The sequence below is a fragment of the Capra hircus genome (genome assembly GCF_001704415.2).
Source record: "Capra hircus breed San Clemente chromosome X unlocalized genomic scaffold, ASM170441v1, whole genome shotgun sequence".
In the NCBI taxonomy this organism is placed as follows: Eukaryota; Metazoa; Chordata; class Mammalia; order Artiodactyla; family Bovidae; genus Capra; species Capra hircus.
The window spans coordinates 39,652,952-39,676,722 of record NW_017189517.1 but is presented as its reverse complement, the minus strand read 5'-3'; the positions used below and the strand labels follow the sequence as shown (position 1 = coordinate 39,676,722).

The following is a 23,771-nucleotide window of genomic DNA, read 5'->3' as shown; positions in this document are numbered from 1 at the left end:
TATTTAACTTCTCTATACCTCAGTCGCACAGAGTCGAACACTACTGAAGCGACTTAGGAGCAGCATGCCTCAGTTTCACATACAAAATAAGATTCATAAAATCTACCTCATGTGACTTCATAAAATCTACCTCATGTGATTTCTCTTAAGGCTCAAATCAGTTAATGCTTAATGGTAACTTGAACTGTTTGGGGCTAGGGTTCAAGACAGATTTTACTTTACATCTATACATTACACTGCATGGCATTCCCCACTTACTATTTAGGAACTACATCTTCCTGAAGCACTAGAAACAGTTGACGATGGCAAAAGTTCCAACAAATGAAGTCACTGAGAGAGCTGGGAGACGATGACATTGCTTCAGGCTCTATTTCTCTGTCTGCTGTGAACTCTTAGCAAATCCAGAGAGGGCATCATTAACAATGCCACATGAACTAGAGACTTCCCGTACATCACTGCCCCTTTTGGAATCTTAAAAAGTCTACAGAAAGATTCTTCCTTTGCAAGTATCAGTTGCCCTTGAGAACATTCGCTGGGCCATCTTGAGGGGATTAGGGACAGCAAGACATGATGGTTGGATTTAAACAGCTCTGCTAGCAATCTGTGTCTATTTTGCACTGTAAATCAGTCATGCCCTATGTATCCTTCTTTCAGGTCAACCTCTCACTATCACAGGCAAAATGATTTAACTCACAACTCTAAAAAGAAATGGACCACATGCAATGCGGCTCTTAACAACACAAATGGTCCTTCTATGAAGAAACAACTCTGAATTGGAGCCAGTGATACCCTGCCTGTGAAACAGAATAACATAAGATTGTTCACCTAAAAACAAAACAAACATTGACCGATACTGGCTGCAATAACACTAGGTGCTTGGCAAGCTACCAGCCTGGTGCCCTTCCACCTTTAGAGTAAGAAAAAAAGGTTAGATTGATTCTCTTTTCCAGCTCAGGGGACTGAGCAGGCAAAATGTTCTCCTTGGCACGTCAAAGAGAAATCTCTTCTTTCCTCTACTCAGACCCTCAGTAAAGAGAAAATTACACACCTGCACTCTGTGGCCCCTACAGCAACCAGCAAAGCAGCTTTGCTATGGTGCTTGAAGGCAGCACCAAACAACATTTGCTAGAAGAAGCAGGGAGGAGTAGCAGCTGTTTGGGGACCAGAAGACCACTCCTATCCACCCTTTGGCAGCTTCTTAGGTAGGCTGAACTGGCATTCTCTGCCATACTACAGCAGGTGGGCAAGACAATCTCTCTCTTATTTCTTAACACAGGGTTGGTGGGTGGTAAATCTGTGACCCAGGAAAAAGCTGTTCTAGATAGGGTTAGCAGATAAACTATAGGTTAGGCCCAGTAAAACCTGACCTTCAAATAAACAAATATTTTTAGCATAAGTATATACTTTTCGGATACATTGACACTAAAAAAAAAATGTTCTTTATCAAAATTCAAATTTATCTGGGCATCCTATATTTTTATTCATAAAATCTGGCAGCCCTTATTCTGTCTTACCCTTCTATTTTTAATAACTTTTAAAAATTTTATATTGGAGTATAGTTGATTTACTATGTTATTTCAGACATTCAACAAAGTGATTTAGTCATACATTTACATATTTCTATTCTTTTTCAGATTCTTTTCCCATGTAGGTTATTACAGAGTATTGAGTAGAGTTCCCTGTGCTATAGAGCAGGTCCCTGTTGATTATATATTTTAGCTGATTTTATATATTTTATATATAATTGTGTGTATATGTTAATTTTTACTCTCCATTTCCCCCAGTCCCCTATCTGATCATCAGGGCACTGGAATATAACATTTGAATAAAGAAAATCAGAAAATATAGAAGAAATAAGTATAAAGGAGTTGAGAACACATTACTGTATTTACCAATATTGTTGAAAGGTGGATCATTTGCCTTTTTTAAAAAAATACAAACTCTCTTGATTTGTAGAGAGTGAGGAAGGCTTTACAATTCAATTTCAACGGAATCATATAAATGGTTACTTTGATATTTATTTCTTTAAATGAATTACCCTTTATAAATTAATTGGTCATATTCTAATTTATTTATGTAAACCCTTTCCCAGCCCAACTCACCTTTCATGCAACTGCCAGATCCAAGAAGGTAAAGGAAATGGGGTAAGGTTAATTTGGAAAGTTCTGGTCTCATATGGGAACATCTTATCTGAAGGACCTCAGGGAGGTAGGTTGACAGTAAGTTATGCTCCTTCAATCTACGTCCCTTGATGTCCAAGCATCAAGATCTGTCTGAGAAGTCCCTTCTAAAAAACATTCTGGACACAATGTAAAACATCTATTTTCAATTTTAGTAAGGTTATGCATACTAGATGCCAACAACATTTGGGTAATTCCTGTTAAATAACCAGTCAACTAATTCTGTCAGTGTATTTTTGGAGGGGAATGGTGGTGGTGGTGAAGAAATCAGTCAAACCAATTTTCACATTGTGCTTGCTGGGGTAGACATAGACTCTGCTCCCTAAAAGTATCACCACTCTGCTTCTCACTTCTTTGAAACTACTCTGCACCTTTCTAGCCCCATTTGTTAGTTCTGCCCTGAGTACAACTGAGGGGAGGATACAACTACCTCTTATTCGGTACCATATGTTGCTCACGTTAAAAAGGAATAAATCCAGCATGTATGTATGGTGTCCCTGACTTATGGGAGTTTCCCAAGGCATGGGACTAGGGACTAGAAATATAACCCAACAACAAAGGTGTGTGTGTGTATATGTATATATACACATATATCAGTGTGTGTGCTCACTCAGTCGTGTCCGACTCTGTGAGCCTATGGACTGTAGCGCACCAAGCTTCTCTGTTCATGGGATTTCCCAGGCATGAATACTGGAGTGGGTTGTATTTCCTACTCCAGGAGATCTTCCCCATCCAGGGACTGAACTCGCGTTTCCTGCATTGGAAGGCAGATTCTTTACCACTGAGCCACCAGGAAAGCCCATACATCAGTGTAGGGCCTGCAAAATCCACATTACTAAAATTTTTAGAGTTTAATATTTTGGGGGCATTTAATTTTTTGAAACTCACTAAAATTTAAGGTAGTTTAAAACCCCATTACAGCAACTGGCAAGCATGGGTAGAAGGCTGAGAGAAGCAAAGACATTTGTAAGCTCTTATTTATGTGTTTTTCTTTCTAATGGCTGCCAGTCTTCCAAGTCAGGAAATATTTGCACATGTTCTAGACATCTTCCTGAAGGTATGAGGCTCTCTTGAAACCATCCTTACACTTGGCTGTGCCAAAAACACTACAGCAAACTACAGTACCCCAAGAAAAAAATACTCTTTCAGGCTTCCTAAATGACTCATTCAGCCTAGAGTAATAAAAAATAAGTAAGGTTAATATTTCCATCCTTTGGAAATATTTATCTCTACACAGTGTCACCTTTTTTTTTATATAGTCAGAGTAGAAAGTTACTTAGGTGGCATAATTTTTAAAGGCCAACCTGTCTCCAGCACTGGCTTAACAGGGTATCATTAGACAATCCTTTCCATCAAGGCACATCTGCAGAGAGCCCCCAATAAAACGTGTTATTTGGGAACGGGTCACTTCTGTACACATCTTTTTAGTCCCACAAAAAATCGTGGCAAGTACCCACATATAGAAGGTATTCTGCTAGTCTCAAAGAGATTATAAAGGTGATTCAAAAAGACTTTCTGGACACACCTAATTGTCTCATAGACCTACTTGTAGAATGACAACAGTGATTAAAAAAAGGAGAAAATTAATGTAGGCAATAGAAAACATACTAAGACATTTACACTGAATTTTTTGCTTGGCATATATCCCTGATGCTCTTTGTGCCTAATATCTGCAAGGCACTTTATGAGGTGCTCTGGAAGTATAGCCAAAATGAAAATGTCCTGGTCTCTGCCCCTGAAGAAATCTGTGAACTAGTTTTAAAGACTAATGAATTCCTAGGCATACACTCCAAGCTTTCGTAGCTGGTTTTCCACTGTCATTGCAACACATTATTTTGTGACAAGGTGGAACTTGGAGGAACAAGGAGGAATTCGCTGCCTACACAATTCTTGTAGAAATGAACCACCAGGAAAGCCTCAAGTTGTAAGTTCTATTGAAACCCGCATCTCCATCTGAAGGGGTATTATAAGAATTTTACTTAAGCAGTACACTTAGTATTTACCTCATCTCAATGCCAAATCTGATTCCATCTACCTGTTCAACTGTCTTCCTTTGCCAGCCTCTAACCTTCTAAGCTATAGCCACTTAGCCACTACATGAAATTTATTCCCGGCCAGATTGGGAGAAGTTGTGTTCTTGAGCAGGAAACAAATTATACATATATACATGCTAAGTCGCTTCAGTTGTGTCTGACCTTGCAACCCTATGGACTATAGCCTGCCAAGCTCCTCTGTCCATGGGTTTCTCCAGGCAAGAATACTGGAGTAGGTTACCATGCCCTCCTATTTCCTGCAGCTCCTGCATTGCAGGAGGATGGATTCTTTATCGCTAAGCCACCAGGGAAGCATATATATATATACATATATAATTTCATCAATATTCCTAGAAATTAATCTATTAGAAAATACACAAATTTTTATTTATCTATTTATTTTATTTTAAAAATTCCCACCAATCAGAAACCAATCATCCACAGAGAAGATCCTGAGGTTCTGTTTCATCTTTGGGAGACACTAATTTTAAATGATCATTTGCTGCCTCCCTCTTCCCTGAGGCTCCCGGTAGGAGCAGTAACGGAAGCAAAATACCTCTGGCCTTGCTCACTGGACTAGAGTAAAGCATTAGCAAGCACTTATTTGCCTTCCTAGGGCTTCTAAGGGTTTGAGTAGGGATTTAGTCATGAGCTTCAAGTGTCCTATAAAGCCCATCTGCTTGTCCCAGTCTACTTCTGGAATTCTCCTAAGTCACTCAGACTAGAGTATGCCTTAGTGCCCATCATGATGCAAACAGCTATGCTGGAGGGACATATCACTAATAATCTTCATTACTGACCTCAGCTCACCAATTTCCTGTAAACTTTTATATTTGGGCAGATATTTTTTTCAATCAGCCAATCTACTTTACCACTTTTTACTCTGGCTTGCACCTGTTGAGGTGAACAGAATATAGTAAAGAACACAGACTAGTGGCCAGGCAAATTTTGGGTTGACTCCTGGCTTTGCAACTTTCTAGCTTTGTTCAGTAACTCAAATTTTGGATCCTTAATTTCTTCTTTATGAGATGGGGGAGGTTAAAGATAACAATTGTACCTACTTCAAAACACTCTTATGAGATATAAATAATACACTGTAAATTAAGCACTAGGCACAGTGTAACACAGTGAATGTAACCTTTTTTTTTTAATGGTACCAATTTTTAGGACACCAAGCTCACTATCTCTAAATTGACTAACATTTTATTATCCATCTTTTTTACTCACTCAATTTGTGTACCAAATAATTTTTTTTATTTTATTTTTTTTCAGGGTTAGGAAAAGCTGTCCTTCTATGAGGACTCTCAGATGTGTCCTTTTTGATTGAGGTGGTATTTTTGTTTTGTTTCTCTTCAGAGTTAATGATTTATATAAAACGTTAGTGGCAGTGCTTAGAATATAATCAATCTTCTTTTCCCTTAGGGGAACCTGAATAATCCAAACTCCTTTTCCTAGTGATAATACAACTCTGTCTACAAATAACATACCTAAAAGGAGCTTTATTATTATTTCAGCATGAATTACACATAAACCACCTCCATGTTATTATTTCTCCAATTGAAAAGACACAATTTATGCCTCATTGTTCCTCTCTTTCTCCATGCTCTGGTAGAGGAGGAATACAAATTCCTGAGTGTAGCTGAGCAGAGAAAATAAGAGTACAGGTTAGATAACTACTTAATATTCTGATATTCTTTGATATTTTAGTATTATTTTACTCACAGGCCTCTTTGTAAGAGACTGCCTTTAATGTAGCCCCAGGAATGTAAAAGTTTAAGAACTGCCACTTTGAGTTTGAGGGCTTTGCTGGTGGCTCAGCATCCTTCTGCAATGCAAACAATGTGGGTTCAATCCCTGGGTGGGGAAGATCACCTGGAGAAGGAAATAGCAACTCATTCCAGTATTTTTACCTGGGAAATCCCATGCACAGAGGACCCTGGTGGTCTACAGTAGACCCCACAAGGTCGCTAAAGAGTCAGAAACAACTGAGTCGCTAAATAACTTTTGCTTTGTCACCTCCAGAAAGCTATAGTGGCACATTAATTTCTAAATGCTACTTTTGCATCACCCACAAAACTACCTTAACTACAGATACACAAATATGGCATGAATGTTGAAAAGCCCTAAAACCAAGTTAGGGTTCACTGTTATTTTCAAGAGTTAGAAATGCCTAAATGCTATCTTCCAAAGTATCTGTTTCATGAAGTGTGGTGATGACCCAGTTAATTAGTTTCTAGTGGCCAACAGTTAGAGGATCAACAACAAAAGAAAGAACGGTTGATACTTCAATCACCTTCACTGAATTTACTGAGAATCTGACCACTGTGTCATATATATACATATAAAATTTTCTATATAGTATGTGTGTGTGTGAAAGTCACTCAGTCATGTCCAACTCTTTGCAATCCCATGGACTATACAGTTCATGGAATTCTCTAGGCCAGAATACTTAAGTGGGTAGCCTTTCCCTTCTACAAGGGATCTTCCCAACCCAGGGACTGAACTAAGGTCTCCCACATTGCAGGTGGATTCTCTACCAGTTGAGCCACAAGGGAAGTCCCTATATAGTATAATTATATATAAATATATGGTGTGTATATTCATATATATGCATTTTATATATGTATGTCTATGTAAATGTATATTTTAAATGTATAATCCTATAAATATATGTATATTTGTAGTATATATAAATATATATGCATACATATGGAAAATAAACTTGATTTTCAATATATTCGACAAAGAGTACATTAATGTTTTTAGCAGTACTCCCACCAGTCATGAAATTTTGTACATCAGTTTCTAAGTAACTGTACTATTTTCCCCGGCACACAGAGATTTATATTTTATTTACATTTTATAATTGGGATGTTTTCATCTGATTGAACAAAATCACTATGCTATAGTTTATTAGTCTCAGCTTTTGTTCAAAAATATATATTTGTATCCATTCACTTAAATTTGTCTTCTCTGCTTGTAGAACTCATTTAGAAAAACAACTGAATTAAGTATATGAAGACATGAGACGATGCTTTTTGGCATTACCCCAACATACCAAACATAGAATTTCATTTTCTCTCCATACATATCTATGAACTCATTGAATATATAAGAGTAGTTGTGAAAATGTTTAATTGTGGTCTCTTTAGGTCTCAAATTCTACATATGACTTTTATTATCACCTTTCACACTATTGCTTTTTCCTCCCTCAAATTTTATCAGGAGGCAGAAGTAAACTTCGATATAATACAAAAGGAAAAAAGACAAGCCTAAAACTCAGAGACTGAGTTATATACCACAGTTGGAGAGATGTCATGGCCAACACAGAAATACTCCGTGTTCTCCAAGGCCTTTAGGCCTCAGCACTTTCCACTAATTTGGTCCCCTGAGTCTCAATTTATTTAGTGTATGCTGGTTCATTCACCCTTATTGCAAATATTCAACCTCAGTTCTCTTATTGAGGAAAAACTTAGTCCCAGAGTCTGAGTTAGATGGTTCATTAGACTTTCCACATCCAGGAAAAAAAAAAAAAAAGGAGATCCCTATTTTCTTCCTCCTTTTGCCCACTTTCACCCTTGCATTCCCTTTCCTTACTGTATTTCATGACTCCCTCCTTAATATAGAGCTACAATCATAGGGAAAATAACCTCCTTCTTTAGGTCCACTAAAACTAAATCAATAAAAATGACCATCCCTCCCCACCAAATGTCTTCTGATAATTCTAACCAGCACCTAGTACCTAACACAGTGCTTGGGACACAGTGAACGTTCGATAAATATTTTTAATTGTATTATGGAAAATTAAACATTCAAAACAATTACTTATTTAATGGATAAATTTATGTTTCCTATGCGAGAGAAGCCTGAGGGTTACTTAAAGATCAATCCCTACTTTTGAGGCATATAATCACCAGGGGGCGATGTCATAGGAAGGAGGAAGAACACAGAAAAGGCTCTGGACTTAAGATACTGCACCAGGAAGGCACAACAGTCTAGTAAGCCTGTGGCCTCAACTCAGCTGCAGCTTCAGTCTCTGCTTGTCAGTCTTGCAATGTATAATGAAATGCACAGTGTTATGCACTTTACGGCCGCTCAAGCAATATTTGTTGGCTGACTTAATTGAGCTATATTTGCAAAATGGCAAGGATGTGAGAAAACTTTCCTACCTAAAAAGAAAGCATTCACAGTGCTAGACATTTGGTAGGCAAATAAACAGTATAATTTCAGCCTAAAAGGAAAAATACTCAAACCCCTATCCAATAGGTCTAGCGGCTAGGCAACCCAAATGTCAGCACCATGTTTCTGAAACTTAATTTAAAATATGATAAATTGTATGTCATCCACTTTGAGGACATTTCTTTCCTGCCTTTCTGTTCCCACTCCCTGTCCCAACTTCAAATCCAGAAAATGTAACTAGTAAACCTAAATATTACCTGTCTGGTGAGATTTCCGAGTAAAAGCATTGTGTCAAGCAGTGATTTAAAAAAAATCAAATTTAACAGGGATGCCTTGGACAGTGTTTTAAAAAGAAATTGCCAACTAGTACAGCCACTATGGAAAACAGTGTGGAGATTCCTTAAAAAACTGGAAATAGAACTGCCTTATGACCCAGCAATCCCACTGCTGGGCATACACACCGAGGAAACCAGAATTGAAAGAGACACGTGTACCCCAATGTTCATCGCAGCACTGTTTATACTAGTCAGGACATGGAAGCCACCTAGATGTCCATCAGCAGATGAATGGATAAGAAAGCTGTGGTACATATACACAATGGAGTATTACTCAGCCGATAAAAAGAATTCATTTGAATCAGTTCTAATGAGGTGGATGAAACTGGAGCTGATTATACAGAGTGAAGTAAGCCAGAAAGAAAAACATCAATACAGTATACTAACACATATATATGTAATTTAGAAAGATAGTAACGATAACCCTGTATGCAAGACAGCGAAAGAGACACAGATGTATAGAACAGTCTTTTGGACTCTGTGGGAGAGCGAGAGGGTGGGATGATTTGGGAGAATGGCATTGAAACATGCATAATATCATATAAGAAATGAATCACCAGTCTAGGTTTGATGCAGGATACAAGATGCTTGGGGCTGATGCACTGGGATGACACAGAGGGATGGTATGGGGAGGGGGGTGAGAGCGGGGTTCAGGATGGGGAACACGTGTATACCTGTGGCAGATTCATGTTGATGTATGGCAAAACCAATACAATATTGTAAAGTAAAAAAATAAAAAAGAACTAAAAAAAGGAAAAGAAAAGAAAAAGAAAAAGGAATTGCCATATTCAACAGCACACTTCCAGAGAGCAAGCAATTTGGGAATTTGCTCATCATTGTAATGCCACCCATACCTTCTATATCTGACTTAATCCATTGAGTACCAAGGGACAGGTGACTGCTGTAAGATCTCTCAAGGACGGATGCTTACTTATGCCCATTATGTTTTTAAGTTTTACAATAATAAGATATTTGACACCATCTATTCCTTCCACCAACAGTAACTGAGTTCCAACTAGGCATCAGGGACAAGTGAAAATTAAGCTCTAGGACCAATTGTAAAGTTTCACCCTATCTCAGGTGAATTATTCCCTTGCCTGAAATAACCACCTTGAACCTTTTCCCACTCCTTTTCCTGCCCTCATCACCTGCAAATGGCAACATGGGAACAGATGATTACGGTTAGAAGTATAGTCAAGACTTCATGAAGATCAAGGCAAACTGGTTCACTCTGGCAATTCAGTTCATTGTCTTACCTCAATAGTATTCTGTGTAACAAAATGCTGTTAGGTAACAGTAACACAGAACTAAAAAGCCTCTTGATGAAAGTGAAAGAAGAGAGTGAAAAAGCTGGCTTAAAACTCAACATTCAAGAAACATTCCCATCACTTCATGGCAAATAGATGGGGAAACAATGGAAACAGTGACAGACTTTATTTGGGGGGTGCTTCAAAATCATTACAGATGGTGACTACAGCCATGAAATTAAAAGATGCTTGCTCCTTGGAAGAAAAGTTATGACCAACCTAGACAGCATATTAGAAAGCAGAGACATTACTTTGCTGACAAAGGTCCATCTAGTCAAAGCTATGGTTTTTCCAGTAGTCATGTATGGATGTGAGAGCTGGACTATAACGAAAGCTGAGCACTGAAGAACTGATGCTTTTGAACTGTGGTGTTGGAGAAGACTCTTGAGAGTCCCTTGGACTGCAAGGTGATCCAACCAGTCGATCCTAAAGGAAATCAGTCCTGAGTATTCACTGGAAGGGCTGATGCTGAAGCTGAAACTCCAATACTCTGGCCACCTGATGCGAATAACTGACACACTGGAAAAGACCCTGATGCTGGGAAAGTTGAAGGCGGGAGGAGAAAGGGACGACAGAGGATGAGATGGTTGGATGGCATCACCAACTCAATGGATATGAGTCTGAGTGAACTCTGGGAGTTGGTGATGGACAGGGAGGCCTGGCGTGCTGCAGTCCATGGGGTCACAAAGAGTCGGACACGACTGAGCGACTGAACTGACTGAACACAGTTTTACCTTTGCATTGGATATCATAGTAGTTACTGAGCTAAATATTAGGTCTTGGCATCAGGTAGTAAAGTGGAGGAAAGAATGGAAACACACTGTATTTGGTGCAATGAGTAACTTCTCCAACTAACAGCCAATAATCAGCTTCTATTTTGCAAGGTGGTGAAAGAACTATAGGATAGTTTTTACTATGTTCATAACACTAAGAATAAGTTTCCATTTTATTGAGTTCCAGGCACTGCGCTAGGTGTATTGTTGAAGAGCTCCCCCCCAAAAAAAAAATGCTGGAGATTATCTAGTCAAATAGATTTATTTTATACTTGAGGAAATAGGCCCAGAAAAGTCAGTCTACAAGTATTGTGTCAGTTAACGGGAGGGTCAGGTTGCCACCCACTGAGCTATCCTAAAAGGTCTTGGTCTCTGTCTTAATATTCCGTATTCCATAGAATAACTACAGTCTCTCTGGGTATATTGATCTTTGGGAAACTGTCTAGTTTTAATAGTACCATTAAAAAAAGTTTCAAAATAATTTCTTTTTGTTAATATGGTCTCACATGGGCAAATTCTAAGGATTCTTCCAATTTGAATGACAATTCTTCAGCTATGAGACCAGAATTTAAAGGTGAAAAGGAAACTGCATTTTATAACTCTAGCGGAGTAAAAAAAGAACTGCACTTTCTCCTAAAAAGAGAGAGAAGTAAAACCCACGATTTTAAGTGAGGTTTATACTGGCAGGAGGCAGGAGAGGGTAGAAAGACAGGTATTTAATTAGAAGAAAAAGAAGGAAAGGAAAAGGGTTACAATGTGGAGTGTGCAACTCAGCCTTCATTTCAACATGCACAGACCTCAGCAGACAGCTGGAAACCTGCCAGAGAACAAGGCCTTGGAAACAAGCTGGAAGACATTGGAGAGACTTTAACCAAAACAAACACCAGCAGGGGATGTGGTTGGCAGAGCTGAAAAAGCAAAGGACTCTATGAGTCACTCTGACATTAATTTTGAATGTTATCATGCTTCCATTTTGTTGTACAAGGTATTTATACATCATTTTATATACATATATATATTCACATATATATACACATATATATATATGCACATATATATTATTTAGGTAAAGAACAAATAACATTACAATCATTAGAAATATACAATTTAAAATATAGAAATGTACATCCACTATCTCAGTACTCTATTAATAACATTTAATTCACTATTTTTAATGTGCAAATTTTTAACATAACTGTAATCAGAATATAAAAATAATATGTAATATGTAACACCATAAACATAGTTCTGTGCTGCTAGATAGCTTCATAAACATTGCTTTTCAGAGCAATGAGATATTAACTAAGTTAAGATAATTTACAAAGGGGAAATGATAAATGGTCAACAAAGGGTCGAGGAGATAGATTGGGAATTTGAGACTGACATGTACACACTGCTATATTTACAATGGATAAACAGCAAGGACCTACCGTATAGCACAGGGAACTATGCTCAGTATTATGTAACAACCGAAATGGGAAATAATTTGAAAAAGAATAGATACACGTATAACTGAATCATTTTGTTGTATATCTGAAACACAACAATGTTGATCAACTGTGCTCCAATACAAAATAAAAATTTTTTTAAAAGATTTTTAATGAACTGCTAAATGCCAAGTATGGGCTAGCACTAGAGTGCAGTACTCTTAAAACACAGTCACAAGCTTTTCTCCACATATTTATGGTCCTGACCTGGTAGAGAGAAGCCCTTGCAGTAGGAAAAATGTGAAACCATATCCAATTTCTCTCCCCCTTGCCCACTGAGTAAAAGCCCTAAGCTTTAGGGGAAGGGCACCAAATGCTGTTCCTTCCAGGGTACAGATGAGGACCTGATATAGCTGGGGGAAATGTAAAAACATATTCAGTCCCCTACTTCTGGGGGAAGCACAGGAATCATTCCTGGATCCAAGCCATTTAGAGGTGTCTTACTAGTAATAGAAGGGCAGGTTAAGTAAGAAGGTCCCACTCTCATGACCTAGAGGCATAGGATCTGCCTAAGACAGGGGTTGAATCAGGAAAACAGAGAACTCTTCCCTGCCCTACTAGGTGCTTAGTCGCTCAGTCATGTCTGATATTTTGTGACCCCATGGACAGTAGCTTGCAAATCCATAGAATTTTCCAGGCAAGAATATTGGAGTGGGTTGTCATTCCCTTCTCCAGGGGATATTCCTGACCCTAGTAAGAAGGGATAAGCAATATACATACCTCTGGGGGAGGCACGAGAGCACTGAGTGAGTATCTTTGAAGCACAGAGCACAAGGAGAAACTAAAGCTCATATCCCAGAAACTCAGAGTCACCTGAGGTGGCAAATACCCCCACAAAATACACACACACACACAGAGGCACATGCATATGTACACAAAACAAAAATAAAAACAAACCCCTATACATTGCATATTTAGAACGCTGAAAAACAAAGAAGAAAAATTTTAAAGGCAGCCAGAAGAAAAACACAAAAGAACACAGATAAGAATGACAGCAGACTTCAGACCATGCAAACCAGAAGACAATAGAGTATTATTACTACAGTGCTGAAAGGAAAAACAGTAACTGTCAACCCCAAATTCTACATCCAATGTAAATATCTTTTGAAAATGGAGAGACTTTTCACACAAAGGCAGAGACTTAATTACCAGAAGCCTTGCACTATAAGAAATGTTAGAGGAAGTTCTTCAGGCTTGAGGATATCATACACAGAAACTTGGATTTAACCAAATAAATGATACCAGAAATAGCTCAAATGAGTATAAATATAATATTTCTTCCTTTTAAATTGCTCTAAAAGACACTGACTAAATAAAAAGTAGTAGTATTGAGTAGAGAGAACAGAGTAGTAGTAGTATGGGTTTATATCATATATAAGACCAAAATGTATAACAACCATAAGCATAGTATACAAGCTGGGATACCACACAGTGAAGTGGAAGAATATCACTTGAAGGTATACTGTGTAATTTAAGATGGATACTGAAAAATCTTGATTATGGTAGTAGTTACATGATTGGACATATTTGTCCAAACTCATGAAATTGTACACTTACAAGGATGAATTTTTCCAAGTGTAAACAATCCCTCAATAAGCCCTGGTTGAAAAGAAAGAATTATCATGCACACTCACCTTTTACCCCCTTGACTTTTCTTCTTCTTATGGCATCGCAATTCTGATGACTGCTGATGAAAAACCATCTTTTTGTGTTATCTAGCCTTACCTTTGCTTTTTGCCTTATAAAGCTGAGGGTTGTATTCCTAATATCTGATGGTGAAGAGAGCTATATACCTTCAAATGAAAGAAAGTACCCAAATACACACACACTTAAATACACATTCCTGAGGAATTAAAACATGTGTAGAGCCACGGATATGACAAATGTGCCATAGAGAAGAGAAACTTGTATGCATAAGGTATAGGAATCTATCCACAAGGTGGCAAAATTTGCTTCGATCACACAACTGTTAACTAATCGTTCAGTCTGGATGCAACTGGGATAACATAAACAATACATTTGCATCTGTATCACATCACTGTCTAAAGCTTATTGTTTCTGCTAATAGGTTAGGTCAAAATGACTTAAGAAAACTTACCATGAATATTGACCTTCTCTGTTCCTTATACTCACCAAGTTTCTTTCTACCTTTAGGACTCCTCCACAATTCTGTTTCTACTACTCAGTGTCTGTGCTATAGGTACCTTTGTACAAATTTTAAAGGTCTCCCCACCCTACCTGGGTAGATGAATTTTAAAATGAAACTCCTGGGCAGATGTAGCCCTAAGGGTACAAGGCTTGGCAAGCAGAGGGCACCTTTGTCTGGATTAGAAGGAAGCCCCTTCCACTGGACCCATTTCAAGATACTTCTACACAACCCATATGGAGAGGACCTGTGGTCAGCTGACAGTAAGGATCAGTCCAGGGATAGTGATTTGGTATTTGAGGGATATGCCTAGGGAAGAGGAATCCTGCGTTTGTACATATCATTATACAGGATTGAGAAAATGTCTATTCACCATATTAGAGAGTCGGGGAAGGGCACTAAAGCACCGTTATCTCCAATAGAACCCTTTACACTGCTCCTGCTCTTCCTCGAATGGATCAGCATCATCCTCTACAATCATACCTTTGCTTGGTTTTCTCACATTTGCTCTCCTGCTGTCAGTTTACCAGGGATTTCCCCAGGGAGGCTGACCCTTCAATCTAAAATAAGCCCCCTTGTTCTTTACTTTTATATCATTAGGAATTTTCTTACAGATATATATTACAATTGCAATTATATAATTGTTTATGTGTGTACTTTTATAAATTAGCCTCCTCCAACCCTCCCAGACATACACATACACTCATTTAATCACTTATACATTTCTAGTCCATAAACTCTAGAAGAGCAGGAACTATCTGCTTATTCACCAGTTTATTTCCAAAGTCTATCACAGTGTCTGTCATATACTTTGTGGTATATAAAAATCATTGAACAAATGCATAGATTTTCTTGTTAGATTATTTGGTAAACTATCAAATACATATGCACATTCATGTGTACAGGATGATATAGAATGCTATGGAAACTTTTGCAACATTCAGCTTAAAAGTTGAATGTGAGTAACCAGAATAGTATGGATATACAATATAAAACAAGTGATATTTTTATTTGAGTACATATTATTTGAGTTAGTTCCCTTTTCCTTTGGCAATTTTATTAACTTTCTGCTAATAATGTTTAGATCTTAGGTTTTGTTGGTTGGTTCACTATAGCTTTCTAATCCATTTCTTTCATAATAATTCTCACAATTGTCACTGAGCTATCTTAATTTGATTGTTCTCTCAAAGTGAAATATGCTTTGGCATTATTTGATTTGCAGTGTAGGGTTTTGACTTGCAATCACTGTTGTCATTAGTAAATGCAGAATGAAAACATAATGTAAGTCCACTTACCAAATAGATTCTGCCATAAGTACCAAGGCCAATGGTTTTATCCAGTGAGAATATTCCAGTTGGATCCTGCAAAAATGTACAATAAAACTTCTGAATTTTCTTGGAAAAACAGCTAAGCATTGAGCTGTATAGAATGCTATTTTCAGTCTGCCTTATTCCCTTAGAATTTCCATGGGAAGAACCTTATTTACCAAAAGAATACAGTTATCACAATCTCCCTGGACTGAGTGTACTATTTTTTTTTTAAAAAAAAGCAATTGTGTGAACATTAAATAGTTGTACAATTGATGGTTGTACAATTGATTATCATAAAACTGTGAAATTGGTACAATCATGTCTAGGTGAGGCATATTCATAATTTAATTAGAAATACTATTAGAAGTAGAAAGAAATTCATTTACTTGCAATGAAAAACTCTTTTCATATCCATCAGTTGAGTGCTGACCAGAAAGGCAGAAAGTTTACCATACAGTAATGGTAATATTGAGTAGATATATAACGATGAGTAGATATTAGCTATAAAGTCTAAATTGTTTATTTATATAAAGCAATTACCCTGGTGACTCAGTCAGTAAAGAATCTACCTGCAATGCGGGAGACCTGGGTTGGACCTCTGGGTGGCGAAGATCCCTTGGAGAAGGAAATGGCAACCCAATCCAGTATTTTTGCCTGTGGACATAGGAGCCTGGCAGGCTACAGTTCATGGGGTTGCAAAGAGATGGACATGACTGGGCAACTAACACACACACACACACACACACACACACACACACACACACACTTCTTTAGAAGAACATTGCTTCTAAATATGAATAACAAAACAACATCATGGCAATAAAAGAATATCATTAAAAAAAAGAGTTGCTTTTGTTTGTTTTTAAGTTAATCTTTACATCAGCTGAATATGTTTTCATGGCACAAATTCACTGTTGATACAGTCTGTGTCTTAACCTTAAATGTGACATCATAAAAGACAAAATACAACATGTTTATCAACAGATTCCTGAGGTTTCTGCATTCATCCTTAAACATTATTTTCTTACCTTAAAATATTGATATTAATTTCCTCTTCACCACAAAACATGGTTTCTTGAATTTTCTCACTACTTAAACTTTTATCCTAGCAGCTTATTATGCTATTTTGGCAAAATATGTATGAGATATGAGCAGATGCCAGTTTACACGCAAAGTAACTGGAGCATTGGCAAATTCTTGGAAATTCACAAGCTTTATAGAAAGCACATTTTATATACACAAACTTCATGTAACCTTGTTTGAAAATATTTTTATCACTGTGACAAATATGAGATAAACAGAAAAACTATTGAGCAAATGCAATGTATATGACTGAAATTATAGACTCCTTTAAACTGGTATGATATTTGTGTAATCTAGCAAAACTGTCATAGGAAAATGGCATAGCTCTGGGATTACTTTAATCAACAAATATTCACCTGGATGGAGTCAGGAGATTGAAAGTTTAGCCCCAGTTCTGCCTTTAATTAACTATATGACTTTGTGTAAGTTACTTACTCTCTCTGGGATTCAGTTTTCACATATATAAAATAAAGGTGCCATGTTAGGTGACTTCCTAGCTCTAAAATTCTTTGGAAAAAAAAATCAGATTCTGACATTCGAAAGTCCAGGTGCTTTCAATGCACTGATATGACAATTGCTAGCAGGCTACTTTCTTAAAATTCTCATTAAAATCAGTGCCACAATATGCACAATATCATTGTAGGAAAACAGTTCTGGGAAACACTCCCAGAAATACAAAGATTTTTAAATTATAATTTTGAGAATATAGTAAAAGTAAAAAGAGAGGTATAGTGGGTTTTGATAATAACCATATCGTTGTTATAATTCATTGAAAAATTATGGGAAAAAGCCAACAAAGAAATTCCTAAGGTTTGGCTTAAAGATCTTATCAATTTAACATATTTGTTTAAAGGAGACCTTTGCGGAGTTTATATGAGACATTATTAATTCTGGAGAAATAGTCTCTAGTCATTGATCAAAAGAATCAACTGTTAGCTGGTTCTTATCGGTAAACCATTCTTTGTATAGTTGAGGCCGCATTTTAGCTTAAAAAAAAGAAAAGATACCATATATCAGAGAATTACTGCATTATCTGAACATGTTTATTTCCAAATCTTTGAACACAGTCTTTAATTTCTTTAATTCCTTTTCTAGCCCTCAATAATGTAAGTACTGTACTCACACTTGAACTCAAGTATCTATTTACTCAAAAAAGACACTAAGAAAACAAACGGGAGAATAAAATGCCTGCGCAATTCTTGGAGGCCTCATTTTATCTATATTCATATTGTTCAGAAATTTCTTCCTGATCACAAATGACTGAAACATCTTAAATTCATTCTCCTCATGCTCATACTTAAAGGAAGGTTTTAAAAACGTTTTCTTCTGTTCTTAATGGAAGCTAAATCTAATATTCATTTATTCTAAGAGTATTTTTTTCATTAGTTTTATACAAGATTTTTTGTTTCTGTCTCCACATTAATCTTTCAAAACTAAATGACTGTCAAACTGGGCAAAAAGAGGAGGGGTGTATGCTAATGACTAGGATAACATTACACAATTTCTTATATCAAATTTTCCACTGAATTATAGTCAGAGAAAGTTTATTCTAGGCTCCCAAGGGAGGAAGTACTGAGAAGTCAACTCTTTTTTTTTTTTTTTTGGTGACTGTGAAATTGAAAGATTCTCACTAGCAGGGTCTTTATGATTACTTGGTCCTCTCCTCTGCCCTGCTATTTACAGATAAGAAAACCAGAAGAGGAAAGATCTTTATATTTATGACTGTTATATTAATTTAGAGAATATTCGGTGGTTCAGTATATACTTCGGTGTTCCATTTGGTTAAAAAAATAGTTAACAAGAAACCTTAATTTGTGAAAGTTTTCCTCAAAAGGTAATACTGAAAGTCTAATTTTTAAAACATTTTGAATCGTAAAATGTAGGGCAAATACTCTATACTTTGTTATATTTTTCAACGTGTCTAGAAAACTCCTGCAATTTAAAAGTCCTAGTCTGTTTGCCCCCTGAAATCTAGAATTTTAGGGAGATACTTCTGTCTTCTGAATTCAAAAAGAGGTAAGAAAGTGATCACGTTGATGGGTCCTTTTATTAAGGGCTGGGATTAAGGGTAACAGGGAGAAAAAGAACCACTAGAAGGCAGTGTTTGCCGGTCATGGGAGAGACGGAGAGACAGATCTACAGAATCAAACACAGCAGAAATTAAGAACAAAGGGGAAATGATAAATGGTCAACACAGGTAGCAATACATTTCAGATTTAGGGCAGTAAAAGAAAAACACAGAACATATTCCAGTAGTTAGCTAAAGAAAGAAAAGAGATTGCAAGTACCTAGAAGGAATACCATAGGCTATTGTTCTTTTGTTTCAAATATTAGAAATAGTGACTTTAAGAAAATAGTTTATGGATAGAGAAACTGAAAATGGCAGATATAACAAAATAAGTGTCAGTAAGTTTCAGAGATACTTGGACGAGTGGGCTTCACAATTCACGTGGAAATTTAAAAAGGACAATCTCTTCCTCTAGACCAGTGTTTCTGAAACTGTGGACGGCACAAACTCTCCCAACATGAGACTCATCTGGGGATTCTTGTTTAAAATACAGATTCCCAACCATGGACATATGAAAACAGCGTTTCTGCGGATGGGCTCCAAGCTCATTCTTGAGAACTGTTCTGGTGCACTAACATAAAACCTGCTGCTCTAGATACTGGGGCAGGGGACTGAGGAAACTGGCTGAAGTACAACGCTGTGTTGAGGTGACGCTCAAGAATACCTAATGGAGGATATGCTGAATACTTCAATCCTTGTGGACTAGAAGGTAAGACTGATTCCAAATAGGAGGCTAAGGGATTTGAGAAAGTGAAAGGTTCTCATGACTGAGCGTGGAAGGTAGGCTTGGTCTTCCACCCAGGGTGGTGGAAGACTGGGAGAGCCGGAAGTTTATATTTAAATATAAACCTAATAGAATTCAAATATGGTTTTTTGGATCATGTACTATTTCAGATCACCTCTGCCACTACTGTCCTCCAGGCCTGTCTAATCCTGACCCCAATATAGATTAGGACTACACATGGCAGTGTCAAATACCAAGGCCACAGTCGTGAGGAATGTCATTACCATATTGGGCACAGAAGGCAAAGGGACTATCATAGCGAAAGACATGCCAGATTTGGAGATGAAGAAATAGTTTCCAGTTCCAAGGATGGAGTGGCATATGTATACTAGGGAAAAAACATATATATATATATATATATATATATATATATATATATATATATATATGTATACATATAGATATATATCCCCAGGTATTGCTGTTGGCAGGCAATGTGAAACACACACAGGTTACAAATATATATATATATACACACACACACGTATACAAATACACACCTACATATAATGTTTTATATATATAAAACATAAGGCTTTTGCAATTCTTTTTTCAAAAAAGGAAGCACAAACCACAAATCTCTGTATTTTCTGTTTTTCACCTGTAGGAAATATTTATTCAATAGTTGGCGAAAATGGAAAAATGACAGTAACCTATTAATTAACAAAGAAGATGTAGTTGACTTACCTCTTGTTCTCTGATTATTATGTTCACTCTCTCATTTTATGTCTTTAACTTTAGGGAATTATGCAAAAAATGTACAGTTCCCCTCCTCTCTCCCTGTTTACACAGCTTTCATTGTTGCTTACTATTTTAGGTTTTAAAAAATATCTAATATCAAAAGTGTCAAATAAACTTCTACCGCTTTCTTTAAATCACAATTTTCACAGCCAGCCTGACTTCTCTCAAAGGTCCTTGTCTTGTGGTCATTTAGCTGGCCAGCCCTGAAACGGACATAATATATCAATTTTAAACTACACCTGTATTTAAATATTCTATATACTCTGCATGATTCTGTTTTGCTCAGTATGAAACTCTAACGTCTGAATCCCCTCTTATTATCTGGCTTTTGCCATGTTGGTATGCTTAGTGTTGACAAATGCCAACTTTTTAAATCTCATATACATCCTATTGAGGATAATTATCACAAGGGATCTCAGTGTACACAGGTTTCTTTGCTTGCTTTATCATGTCTATTTTGCACCAAAATGCAAACTTCCAAACAGGTAACTTAGATATCTCTTGACCTCTTTACTCTTATTTCTTCACCAACTTTAGGACATAAGTCAAATGCAAAGAAATCACTAATCTATACCTCAGTGACCAAAGCAACAGTGAACTTCTCACATCTCTAAAAATTTTATGTAAAAAAAAAAAAGAAAAGAAATTCTAAAGAGGGTGATCTTCTTCCACTTGGTTTCTTAGGGTTTAGACCTGGATGGATATTCAAAGGGAGACTTAGGCATAATTTGCTCACATGGTGAAGATCTCCATGATATAAAATGGCTCCTATATAATAGAAATTTAGAAACTGTTAGAAGCTGAGGACTTAATGAGATTTTCATAAAGTCTGTAAAATGAGCCAAACATCAGTGCCCTGAGGTTTTGTATCTTCTTCCTGCACCTGCATTAAAAACTACCCTCATCTTTCTCCCCTCCACCAACACCCAGAAAACTAATATTTCCCTAAACTGCAGCCTTTCCCTTTATCATCTTGGCCCTCACCAAGTTCTTATTTCCCAGGCCATGAGTGGGTCAGTTAGTCTGAGCCATTTCCCCCCCATTTTTTGTGGCAATCAAACCCCTTCTCCGTTTCCTCCTTGCTTTTGGGATTCCTTGCCCTGCCATTTCCAGGAAGTCTTTCCCATTCCTACCTTTAGTCAGCTTTCAAAAGAGTTTATTTCAGCTTGCCTATCTATGTGTGGTTTCCTTATTTACCCTAGTTTGCCTTTTTTTGTTTTTTTCTGCTTTCCTCCACAATACACAGATGATGTTGGAGGAGGGTAACATTTTATTCGTTGGTTTTACACTTGGGAGCAAATCTAGTCAGAATATGAAAGTGCTGTTCAGAAAGGAAACCACCAATTGAGGCCTCCATATTCCAGAAATCTCATGTATACACCAAGTGGGAGAATACTTTAAAAAATTCTGTGAGTTTATTTTATGAAGCTGCATCAATAACCACAATGCATCTGTAATTCCACATGTTTATATTGAGGCTCCCTTTTAAAAAGGCTGAGAACAATTTGCTAAAATGTTACCCGTGTGCATCATCTCCTCCTCCACATTATTTTAGGGTCAAATTGTAAAGGTGAAGCTTGGAGAATGCCCAGTGTTTGAGGGAAAGGGGAGTCTGCCATCATCAATAAGACAATATTTAAATGTAAATATGTATACAATTAAGGCACTGATACTTTGAATAGTTCTATAACCTCAAGGTTAATATTAAGCTTTTACCAAAGCAAGCAGGCCATTGCCCTGAAATATACAGTTGCTTGGCCATCTTTCCAACATGGGTGCATGCTTATTGCCTTTCAGAGAGTCCAGGGACCCTTTACATTCAAGAGGGTGCAAGTGAAATGCCAGTCTAGAAAGGAACTTGAAAAACGGATTTGGGTGGGATCCAACATCTGCCAGAAACCAGATGCCAATGAAATAAACGGCGCTGCTAAAAAAAAATTAAGCCTACTAATAACGACAGTGATAATAGCTCACCAATCAATTACAACTTCGGAGGAAACCTGGGTAGTTTGGGAAAAGGGGAATCCACAAACGAAAACCACGAGAAAAAGTTAGCAAGTGATTAGCAACTGAGCGCGATACCATTTAAACACAAACTGGGGTGTGAACAATTCACTTCTTCCCCAAGCCGTCGAGTTCTTTAGCTCCTGCAATACCAAAACGTAATTAGTGCCCTGGCAGAATAAGGTTTTGGAAAGTGCTATTAGAAAGCGAGATGGCAACGGTTTGATTTTCTGGCCGGCTGTCACCTAGAAGGAAAGGTCAAGCCGAGAGTGGGCATCCCTTCTGGCAGAAGCAGCAGCAAACGACGGGGCAGCGAGGTGACATAGGAGTGCTCTCAGGAAGCCACGCGTCGTCGCTCTCTTGGGCCCCCGCTAGGACAAGAACCCGAGCGCCACTAGACCGAAGAGGCCACATTGGGAAAAGGGCCCGCTGTTTGTGGCTCGCACCATTCCACTGCCACCTCTCTCCACCACCCCCTCTAAACTTGGCCCTTCGCCTTTCCGTGAGTTTGGAGCGACTCGGGGGCCCAGAGGGGCGCCCTCCCCAAAGCCCATTCTTGGGGGTTCCCTCCCGCACTCGCGGTCTCCTGGAAGTTCTGGCCAAGCCAGGCTCCGGGACATCGGTCCCCTCCCTGGATGCTCAGAACTCGGAGAAGACACCCCTTGGGGGTGAGGGGGTCGACGGGCGTCCTCTACTCACCGGCAAGTGGCCTAGATCCGTGACTTCCTTGTCCCTCCAACCGCCAGGTCCCGCCATGGCTTCGAAGGGGAACCAGAGCGGGCGACTAGGTCAGGCACCCTCGCGGGAGTCCGAGGTGGAAGCGTACAGAAGTCCAACGAAGAGAGGGGAAGGGAGAGGGCCGGGGAAAGGAACGGGGAATCAGGGTTGGCGGCGTGGGAGAAAGAGGAGGGGAAAGTGGAGGGCAACGAGCGAGGAGTGGAGGGAAGCTGGAGTTTGAGAGGCGGGAAAGCGAGTCTGGCTAAGGCGAGAGAAGAGTCGAGCGACCGTCCCGGAGACCACGGAGCGAGAAGGGTGCTCCGCGGGCGAGAGCGCAGCGTCTGCCGGGGCAGGGTGCGCCTCTTTCAGGGTGGGGAGGGGGGCGGTGCAAGGGGAGGGGGGCCGGGGAGCAGCTCGAAGGGGATTGGTGCAGCGTCACGTCGCCAGGTGGGCAACCGAGCGCCGGGGAGGCGGGCGAGGGGCCAGTGACCGAGGGAGGTGCTGAAGGACTATAACGGTTTGCTAGCCGGCCCCGGCGCCCGTCCCCTGCCCTGCAGCCCCCTCCCGCCCCCTCCTAAGTCCGCCGCGGCACCCGCCGCCCCCGCCGGCGGGTGTTCCACAGGA

General features: G+C 38.6%; 1 protein-coding gene across 2 annotated transcripts in view; it reads right to left on the bottom strand.

Annotated features, from left to right (window-relative positions):
* NRK (Nik related kinase) overlaps window positions 1-23,494 on the bottom strand; it is a 125,521-nt gene extending 102,027 nt beyond the window's left edge. For both annotated transcript variants that reach the window (XM_013976175.2, XM_013976176.2), the window contains exons 1-2: window positions 23,130-23,494; window positions 15,736-15,801 (exon numbers count right to left, since the gene is read on the bottom strand). In XM_013976175.2, coding sequence (XP_013831629.1) covers window positions 15,736-15,801; window positions 23,130-23,186 — 123 coding nt within the window. In that variant the 5' untranslated portion in view covers window positions 23,187-23,494. The remainder of the gene's footprint in view (window positions 1-15,735; window positions 15,802-23,129) is intronic.
* Window positions 23,495-23,771: the final 277 nt, after the last annotated feature.